Raw genomic sequence first — 9,932 nt, 5'->3', positions numbered from 1 at the left:
CTCCAAGTGTTCTCCACTGACACCACCACTATCACCAATGGCTTGTTACAAAATGCACGTTCCTGGGCACGTTCCAGAACTGCTTAATCAGAATGGGAGCAATCTGGGACTCTGTAATAGCAAAAGCCCCCTCCCCAGTTCTTACGCACATGAAAGTTGCAGAACTACAGGATTAGAATTTGAGGGCAGGAATACACTAGCTGTTTCTCCGCAATCTGAACGTTCCGAATGAGGAAACTGAGTCCAAGAGAGGAGAAAGGGACCTGCCCGCGTCTCCCAGGTGGTCCAGGCTGGGGACAAAAAGTTCGAATCTGGGCCCACCCCGGCCGACTCGCCCAGACCTCCAGCATCTGCCGGGCTAGCCAGCCGGGAATGGGAGCCTTCGGGGTGGGCCACCAGCTCCCGGGCCGCTTTCAACCTAGGGAACGGAGGCGGTGGGCGCGTAGTCATTGGCCAGGGTGCGGCGGGTGCCTCCCCATTGGCCGGGCGGAGCCCTCCGCCCCCGGCCGGGGCGGCCTTGCCATTTGGCCCCTCCCACGCCTATAAGGCGGGGGCCGGCGGGGCCGTGGGAGCGCGCGGGAGCGCACGGCGGGGCGCGGCCAACGCTGGGACGCGGAGCTCGGAGGGACGCGGCCGGCGCCCATGGCGTTCGCGCTGCTGCGGCCAGTCGGCGCGCACGTGCTGTACCCGGACGTGCGGCTGCTAAGCGAGGACGAGGAGAACCGTAGCGAGAGCGACGCGTCGGACCAGTCGTTCGGCTGCTGCGAGGGCCTGGAGGCGGCGCGGCGCGGCCCGGGCCCCGGGGGCGGGCGGCGGGCGGGCGGCGGCGCGGGCCCCGTGGTGGTGGTGCGACAGCGGCAGGCGGCCAATGCACGGGAGCGGGACCGCACTCAGAGCGTGAACACGGCCTTTACGGCGCTGCGCACGCTCATCCCCACCGAGCCGGTGGACCGCAAGCTGTCCAAGATCGAGACGCTGCGCCTGGCATCCAGCTACATCGCGCACCTGGCCAACGTGCTGCTGCTGGGCGACTCGGCCGACGACGGGCAGCCGTGCTTCCGCGCCGCCGGCAGTGCCAAGAGCGCCGTCCCCACCGCCGCCGACGGCGGCCGCCAGCCGCGCTCCATCTGCACATTCTGCCTCAGCAACCAGCGCAAGGGGGTGAGTGTGCTGCGTCCCTCACTGCGGCCACTGGGTCGGGGTAGGCGGGGGACGTTGCCTCTCCGGGAAGGGGCCCCAACGAGGCCAGGGGGAAGCGACGTGGAATTGTGCTGGGTGCGGCTCCCCAAGCCCAGGGTCTGGTGTGGAACAGAACCACTGACTTAATGTCCTGCCCCCCAAACAGAAAGGATGCAGGAAAACCCAGAGTTCGGGTGAGGTCTGATTTAACTGCTCAGTGTGGGATATCCCCTCCAACGAAAGGTGTGCTGGTACTTCCTTCCTGCTGGGAAGACGGCATGAGGACGGAATAACAAAGTCCATCTTTCATTGAGTCTTCCTCTGTGCTGATGCGCTCCACATCCACTTTTTTGCCTTCACAAGAATCCCTTCAGGCAGGTAGTTTTTCTGCCCATTTTATCCTCGTGAGGATCTGAGCATCAGAGATGGAATCACCTGCCCACATTTACTCAGCTGGGAAGCTGGGGTGCTCGCCCTAGGTTTGCCCGGTGTGTGTTGCCCCCACCTTGAAGTAATTGTCCCCTGTCCTGAGATCTAACCCAAGAGCAGGAGACTGAGAAGAAAGGACGCCACAAACCCCCAACCGAGAGCCTGAGGTTCCCAGCGGATGAGCAGTAGGAGTGAAGAAGGGGCCCCCTGAGAGCCCCCAGCCCCCAAAAGGACGTGGTGTTGGGAGAGGGCACTCTTGGCTCAGCTGGAGGGAGCTGGTGTGCAGCTCCTGCAGTGTGTCCTGGGCAAGGAAGTGGACCAGGCTAGTAGGGGTGGCTGGGGGCTGTGTGGCAGCAGAGGTGGCCTCTTGGCTGAAACCTTGCCCAGGCCCCAAGGAACCTGCTTCATCCCCAGACCCTGTGCCTTTCTGGCCTGGGTTTTTCCTACAGTAAAGAAGCCTGTCTAACAACTTGTATTCCAGCAGCTACCATTTGCATCCAGGGAAACTGAGCATGAGAGAGTACTGACTTTTGGTGGCCAAGTGGAAGGGCATGGGGAATTGGAGTTAGGCCCCTGACTCCCTGCTGTTTGGTTCTCACAGCTCCCCTTGGTCCCTTGCTCCACCCTGTTCTGCGGAGGCCTCTGCATCTTGGCCTGAGACCACCCTCTGTCTGGCCCATCAGACATCCAGCCTGCTTTCTCAACACTTGGCTGCCTCAGTTGCCCTGAATCCGTCTTCTTAGCCTCAGGCTTGTACCCTCTCCATGGTCCCTACTGCTCCCAGCTGTGGGACCCTGTCAGTGCCCCAGGCTGGGCTGAGAAGCCAGGAGTGGGCCTTTAAGGCTTCCTGAGATGGGAAGACCTGAAGGGGCCCTCAGGGATACTCCCTGACTGCCTTTCACCCATTCATTCCAGTTAGCAACCCTTAGCTACCCGACAGCTGCCTGCTGTTGGCTCTGAGAACCCCAGAGAAGCAGGTTATAGGTCCCTACCCATCCACCAGTCAGGACCTGACAGTGCAGCCCCAGGGTCAGGGCAGGGAGATGAAGATGAGGATGCTGTGGTCTGATGATGGGGTAGTGGAAGCACAAAGGGATTCTCAGAGCCCAGAGGAAGCCCCCAACCCAGGGTGAGTGCTGACAGGGTTTCTGTGTCGCATTTCTGAAGGATGCTTTAGAACACACAGGCCGATGGAAAGGGTGTTCTAGGATTGGGGCATACAGCAAGAGCTGAGACCTAGAGAAGGAAGAGGGAAGAGGCTAAAAGTGGCGGGAGTGCAGAGGGGGAGCACAATGGCCAGTAACAGCAGTGACAGCAGCCTTCGTGAGCACTGATCTGTGCTAAGCACTCTTCATGAGTTATCATTAAAATCAGGCAACAGCCAGGAATGAGGCGCTGCGGTTATCCCCACTTGCTTAGAGGAGCTGCCAGTGGCGCAGAAACACACAGTCAGTGATGGAACCAGGATTCAAACTCAGGCCTGCCTGGTTGAGACGTGGGATAGGTTACAGGGGTAAGTCCCTGTAACTGTCATGTGTCCACCCCCACAGCAGGCAGGCTGGGGGACTTCTCTGCAGGTCTCAGGCCTGTCCCACAGCTCACAGGGACCTCCCCTGGGCCTGGCTGCTTCCCTGGGATCTGTCTATGGGACCAAGAACCCAGCCAAATTTGGCTGTAGAAACAATGCTCTCAACCCCACAGTCTCCTCTGGGAATAGGCGAGAGGGGCAATCCTGGCCAGCTATGGCCCCTTGAAGACTCTGCTGGAAGAAAACTGGCTGTCTTGGGGAGCTCTTGTTCCCTTCTGAGCTTTGGGGGGGCCAGAGAGCTTTAAGACCCAACACCCTGTTCCTTTACCCTGAGCCACCACCTCCCTCCCATCCTGGCCAGTCTGGAGTTGGGGTTGCCATGGAAACAGTTCCCTGTAGCATCTTTCTGTTGAAGGATGGGTTAGGTGTGGCCCTCTGTGGTAGAATTAGCAAGTGGGAGGTGGAACGGGGGTTCTTGTTTCTGCCCTGTTTTCCCTTTGTCACCTGGGGGTGGGGATCGGACAGGATCATCTTGTAAGGCTCTCTCTCCCCTGTTGGTATACCCAGAGGGTAGCTGGGACCAGGAGGCACTCTCAGTAGATGATGCTGATAGTAATACTTATGAACATTTACTATATTCCCAACACTGTACCAAGGCTTTACCTAGATTAGCCTGTGTAATCCTATGTTAGCTTGTGTGATCCTATAAAGTAACTCCCCTTTACAGGGGGGGGAAACTGAGGCTCAGTGAGATGAAATCACTTGCCTGAGGTGCAGTAGTTGGCCCTTGGCAAAGTAGGGATCGAAGCCTAGGTCTGTCTCACTTAAACCTAACTCCTAACCATGGTGCTTCCTGAAGACCCTTGGTGCTAAGTTCCTAAGGGACAAACAAACTGGGGTCTTGTAAGGACCTCTTTTTTTTTTTTTTTTTTTTTGAGACGGAGTCTCGCTCTGTCACCCAGGCTGGAGTACAATGACATGATCTCAGCTCACTACAGCCTCTGCCTCCTGGGTTCAAGCAGTTCTCCTGCCCCAGCCTCCCCAGTAGCTGGGATTACAGGCGCCAGCCACCACACCTGGCTAATTTTTTGTATTTTTAGTAGAGACAGGGTTTCGCCATGTTTGGCCAGGCTGGTCTCGAACTCCTGGCCTCACATGATCTGCCTGCCTCGGCCTCCCAAAAGTGCTGGGATTACAGGCATGAGCCACCATACCCGGCTGTCAGGACCTCTTCTAAGCACACTTAGCAGCTTACACAGCTGCATTCACATTCGACTGCACCTTGAGATGGCAAGTAAAATCATTTTGTCCCGATTTCATAGATGAAGAAACCGAGGTTCAGGGAGGTGAACAGTCCCAGCATTCTTCTGGGACCCCAGGTCTCCACATGACCTCTAGACTTGGGGTGGAAGGGGGCAGCTCTCCCTGTCCCTGAGGACTTAAAGAGGGGAAGGCCAGTTTTCTTTTTCTCTTTTTTTTTTTTTTTTTTTTTTTGAGACGGAGTCTCACGCTGTTGCCCAGGCTGGAGTGCAGTGGCGCAATCTCGGCTCACTGCAAGCTCCGCCTCCCGGGTTCATGCCATTCTCCTGCCTCAGCCTCCTGAGTAGCTGGGACTACAGGCGCCCGCCACCGCGCCCGGCTAATTTTTTGTTTTTTTTTTTTTTTAGTAGAGACGGGGTTTCACTGTGGTCTCGATCTCCTGACCTTGTGATCCGCCCGCCTCGGCCTCCCAAAGTGCTGGGATGGAAGGCCAGTTTTCTAATTCAACCTTAATATTGCACCCCCTCCCCTATCTGCCCTTCTCAGCCACTCCTGCCAGAGTTTGTCTGAGAAGCCCAAGCCCCAGGCTCTGCTGGGACTGTGGCCTCAGCCCTCAAAATAGCCCTGCCTGTGAGTGAACATGTTGTCCCTGGGCTGCAAGAGCCTCGAGGGAGGCTGGGCTCGCATCTGGATGGATCTGCCCCAACCTGGACCTGGGGGTGGAGGGGGCAGGGGGCAGAGCTCCCAGATGGTCAGCTGTTTCTCTAAGTGGGCTGAGAAAGCTGCCTGTTCCATCATCATCTAGCCAGGCTCAGGGCGATGAGCATTTACAGTGGGATTTCAGACACTATCGTGTCCTGGAAACAGGACAGATTGTTGGACAACATAGATTTCTAGCCCAGCTCTTTTACAACTGGCTGGGTGCCTCTGGGCCAGTCACTCAGTGGCTGGAGGCCGCAAAAGAGGGGGTGCTCTAACATCTGTGACCTCTCTGGCTCATGGTGAGGATGAAACACATGTGTCCAGTCTGAAAATATCAATGAGAAGAGCTGGTAGAGACAGCCCCTGTAGGGACTGATGATTTCAGGGACTGCCACCATTAGCCCATCTTCCAATGGCTGCCACTTAATTCAGTAGGCATTGATTGGTGCCTGCTCCAAGTCAGGTCCTGGGCCAAGAGAGCCCAGGCTGGAAATGGGACCACAGAGTGAAGAACTCCTTTTCCCTACCATTCCCTGAGATCCCAGTCCAGAAGGTGGGACAAAGGAGAGACCCTGCCTTGTCCTTCTGAGATTCGTCCCCATGGAATGTCCCCAGAAAGACAGGAAGTGCTAGGCAATTTAGGAACGGAGAAACCTTTCCAGGGAGACAAGACCTGAGAGCACATTCCTGGCAAAGGGGACGCCCTGAAGGAAGTCAAGGAGGCCAGAAATCCAGTCCCCTTTTTGAAGGTGGAAGAGTGAGCCACTAGGCATGCAGTCAGGCAGGGGGAAGACCACTGCGGGGTGTGCTGGTTTTGCCCATGTAAAATACTATGCTTTAAAATGTATTGGATCCTTTTCTTTTTTTTAAAGCAACAGATCATATGGGAAAGAAATGGAAATGGTAAAAAAGTATAGCGTGAATACAAAAATTAGCCAAGCGTGGTGGTGGTCGCCTGTAGTCCCAGCTACTTGGGAGGATGAGGCAGAAGAATCCCTTGAACCCAGGAGGCGGAGGTTGCAGTGAGCTGAGATTGCTCCATTGCACTCCAGCCTGGCCACAGCAAGACTCTGTCTCAAAAAAAAGTATAGCATGAGAGAGCCTCCCTCTCATCCTCTCTCCATCATCAAATTCCTCTCTGAAGAAACCCACTCGCAATTTCCCACGTGCACTTCTCTCCAGCAATCACAGCACACAGGCGCATTCAGCCTGCCCCTTGCTTTTGTCCTTAAACATTGTCATAACATTGTCATTCGGCAGCAGTCCGTATCAGTCCAGAAAAGGTTTCTTCTGCTTTCTGCTGCAGAGAACTTGATCGTGTGGCTGAACTGTGATTTATTTATCAGGATCCCTGTTGGTGGATACAGAGGTTAGTGTTCACACTGGCCTGATCGAACCTCCTTATACTCTTTCTCCCCCTCTGCAGGGTGGCCGTCGTGACCTGGGGGGCAGCTGCTTGAAGGTGAGGGGGGTGGCCCCCCTTCGAGGGCCGCGGAGATGAGCCTGGACCCTGGAGAAGGAGGCCAGGAGCCAGCCACTGGCTGTACAGGGAAGAAGACCCCAGGAGCCGAGCCCACCCCTTCTTTGTGTGGGGACCAGGGGACCATGGCCTGGGTCCAGGACACTCTGGGCAGGGCCCTCGGGACATCTCCACCCGATCCTGGAGAACTGTGAGGGTCCATTCAGCCTGCGCAGCTCTGGCTGGTCAGAGACAAGGCAGAACTTTGGAAAAACACAGACTGTTGGTGACAGAGGGTGTATGTGTATGTCTGTGCATGAGTGTGAGTGTGTGTGAGAGAGAGAATTGGTGAGTTTAAAATAAAAGCTATTTTTAAATAAAAGACGTCGTTCTGAGCTGAGGAGGGGGCCTGTGGACATCGGAGGTCAGAGGTGGGCCCTCCCCTGGACTTAGAGAGAGGCACAGACGTTCCAGGGGCTGCCCTGAGCCCTAGAGGGGTGGGGCTGGGGAAGACAGGCAGAGCCCCCTCTCCGGGAGCCATAACCAAACCTTCCTCAGTCTGCTATTTATCAGATGTTCTTAACAACTGTTAGGTGTCTGGTATGGTTGGTAAAGAAATCTTAATTTTATTTATTTTTGAATAAGGACTGCGTTCATTTCATTCACATGGTTCAAAATTCGGAAGGTACCAGAGGATATGTGTTGAAAAGTCTCCCTGCCCCTGTCCTCCGGCCACCAGCTCTCCTCTCTGCAAGCAGCCTAGGGCACCAGTTTCCTGTGATGTCCCATTCGCTATGAATGATCAGGCAAATACACAAATGACAGCACATCGTACACACTTTCAGCTCCTTTTTTTCCTTAATCTAGCTTGGTATCATCCCAAGTCAGTACCTAAAGGGTATTTCATTTCTTTCTGAGCTGCTTATTATTCCATTTTATGAACGTGCCGTCCTTCAATCCCTCTTTGATGCTATCACCAACGAGGCATGTGGTTTTCCACAGGTGCAAATGAGTGCATGCTAAAGGGGAATATTCCTACCGCTGTGTTATCTGAAATGACTTAGAAGACCAATGACACCCAGAGGCACATGGCAGGGTGACACCCTGAGTCCGTCCACCTTTGAAGCCCAGAGCAGCTCCTTCCCTGCCCTGGAGATGCCCCAGGTGGAAAACCAGCACCTATTACCCCGATTACACTCCCAGGAGCCCTGGGAGGTGAAGGCTGGTGTCTCCCCCATTGTAGACCCAGCAGAGACAGCGATGGGTACAGCTGATCAGTGCAGCTAGGAGTTCTTCGCGCTCTCAGGCTGGGGCTGTGTCCCTGTGAGGCGAGGGTCAGAGAAGCTTGAGAGGCCTGAGGGTGAGAGAGCCAGGGAAAGGCCAGGGCAGCCAGGCAGCCACCCTCTCCTCAGTAAGGTGCATTCATATGCCTATCTCAACAGTTTATTTATTTAACAACACTTTTATTTTTAATTTATTTTTTTAAAGACAAGGTCTCACTATGTTGCCCAGGCTGGTCTCAAACTCCTGAGCTCAAGTGATCCATTTCATGTTTACTGACTGAAGTCTGGCCCCAGAGTCCATATTCCTATCCCCTCTGTTCTGCCTCTACCCACTCCCCTGCATTTGACCCTCTGAGCCTGAATTGTGGCTCCCATTTTGCAAATTGACAAACAGATTGCCAATACCCTCTGTGTGCCAGGCATTGTGCCAGACACCACAGGAATGAACTCGACCAACCTGGTCTTCCTCACAGATGAAAACCAAGGCCCGGGGAGATCAAGGGAGTTGTGGAATTGCCAGTCCCTAGGCTGGAGCAGGCCATGAAACCACCACACTTAACCCCTTTGGTGTGAGAAGTAGAGGAAAGAGGGCCCCAGGGGGCCAGGGTCCCCCACCCAGGAGAGCTTTCCAAGCACCCTCTACCTCACTTCCTTGCTGTTCCAGGGACACTGGCGTGGTTATCCTGTGTCCCAGCGCGGCTGTGCTTCCCCCTTCGGGAACTGATTAGGAAAGCACATTGCTCTCCCTGCGCCTACCCCGGCCAGGTATAGCCAGCCTCTGGCAAAGCCACAGGAAAAGGACTGTGGCCTTGTCAATGGCAGGAAACCTGGGAGTGGGGGCAGAGCAGACACTTGGGTGCTCTGGCTAGAGTCCCACTCCGCCACCAGATTTGCTGGGTGACCCCAGAGATGTTGCTTGACCCCTCTGGGCCTCCCTGGCTCAATCTCTAACTAGTAAGAGCAGCTAGAACAGAAAGATAAGTATTTGTTTTGCTTTGTGAGATAGTTTTTACTATACCCTGTTTGCATTGGTAAGTAATCCAAGTTGTGTCAAATGGTATGCAGTGAAAAGTACAGACCTCCCTCAGGCCCCTCCCCAGAGGCAGCTTCCTGAGTGTCCTTCCAGAAAGCTTCTATACTGATTACTGTTTCTGAAAAAAAAAATTTATAGGTTTCTCTGCCTGTGTTTTTCATTGTAAAATAAATGCAAATTGCTACAAGACTCTAGAAATATCACTCATCCCAAAGACAACCACAGTGAAGACTATAATCCCACCAAGTTTTGTTTTGAGACAGGGTCTCACTCTGTCACCCAGGCTGGAGTGCAGTGGCACGATCATAGCTCGCTGCAGCCTTAACCTGTCCTCAAGTGATCCTCCACCTCAGCCTGTGGAGTAGCTGGAAATACAGGCATACGCCACCAGGCCTGGCTAATTTTATTTATTTGTTTATTTTGTAGAGACAGGTTCTTACTATGTTGCGCAGGCTGGTCTCCAGCTCCTGGGCTCAAGCGATCTGCCTCAGCCTCCCAAAGTGCTGGGATTATAGGCGTGAGCCACTGCACCCAGCTCTGCAGCATTTTCGTTAAACACGCACATATACACAACACAATCATTTAAACCATGCTAAGTTTACACTTTTTTTTAAGACGGATCTCACCCTGTCACCCAGGCTGGAGTGCAGTGGCATGGTCTCGGCTCACTGCAACCTCCACCTCCCGGGTTCAAGCGATTCTCCTGCCTCAGCCTCCCAAGTAGCTGGGAGTACAGATGTGCACCACCACGCCTGGCTAAGTTTTGTATTTTTAGTAAAGACGGGGTTTCACCATATTGGCCAGGCTGCTCTCGAACTCCTGACCTCAGGTGATCGATCCATCCGTCTCAGCCTCCCAGAGTGCTGGGATTACAGGCATAAGTTACTGCGCCCAGCCAAGTTTACACTTTTTATGGAAGTATAAGACACATTCAGGAAAGTGCACAGGGTGTACTTGAAATCAATGGGTTTTCACAAGCTGAGCACACCTGTATACCCAGCATGGAGATCAAGAAATGCAATTAGCAGGCCGGGCGCGGTGGCTCAAGCCTGTAATCCC

At 54.4% G+C, this 9,932-nt stretch overlaps 1 protein-coding gene across 1 annotated transcript; it reads left to right on the top strand.

The window, feature by feature from the left end:
• The first annotated feature begins 570 nt into the window (after nt 1-570).
• Nucleotides 571-9,585, top strand: LOC105496128 (transcription factor 15). Its single transcript, XM_011766248.3, has 2 exons — nt 571-1,161; nt 6,525-9,585. The coding sequence occupies exons 1-2, from the start codon at nt 643-645 to the stop codon at nt 6,597-6,599; spliced, it is 594 nt and encodes a 197-aa protein (XP_011764550.1). The 5' UTR covers nt 571-642; the 3' UTR covers nt 6,600-9,585.
• The last annotated feature ends 347 nt before the right edge of the window (nt 9,586-9,932 follow it).

The sequence above is a fragment of the Macaca nemestrina genome, chromosome 15 (genome assembly GCF_043159975.1).
Source record: "Macaca nemestrina isolate mMacNem1 chromosome 15, mMacNem.hap1, whole genome shotgun sequence".
Lineage (NCBI taxonomy): Eukaryota > Metazoa > Chordata > Mammalia > Primates > Cercopithecidae > Macaca > Macaca nemestrina.
Note: the sequence above shows the minus strand (reverse complement) of the source record. Positions and strands in the feature narration are given on the sequence as shown.

What these genes read in the sequence shown, in the direction of transcription:
- LOC105496128 (XM_011766248.3), top strand. Translation starts at nt 643, where the DNA reads ATGGCGTTCGCGCTGCTGCGGCCAGTCGGCGCGCACGTGCTGTACCCG. An exon ending in TCAGCAACCAGCGCAAGGGG is followed by an intron (nt 1,162 to 6,524) that starts GTGAGTGTGCTG and finishes CCCCCTCTGCAG; the next exon opens with GGTGGCCGTCGTGACCTGGG.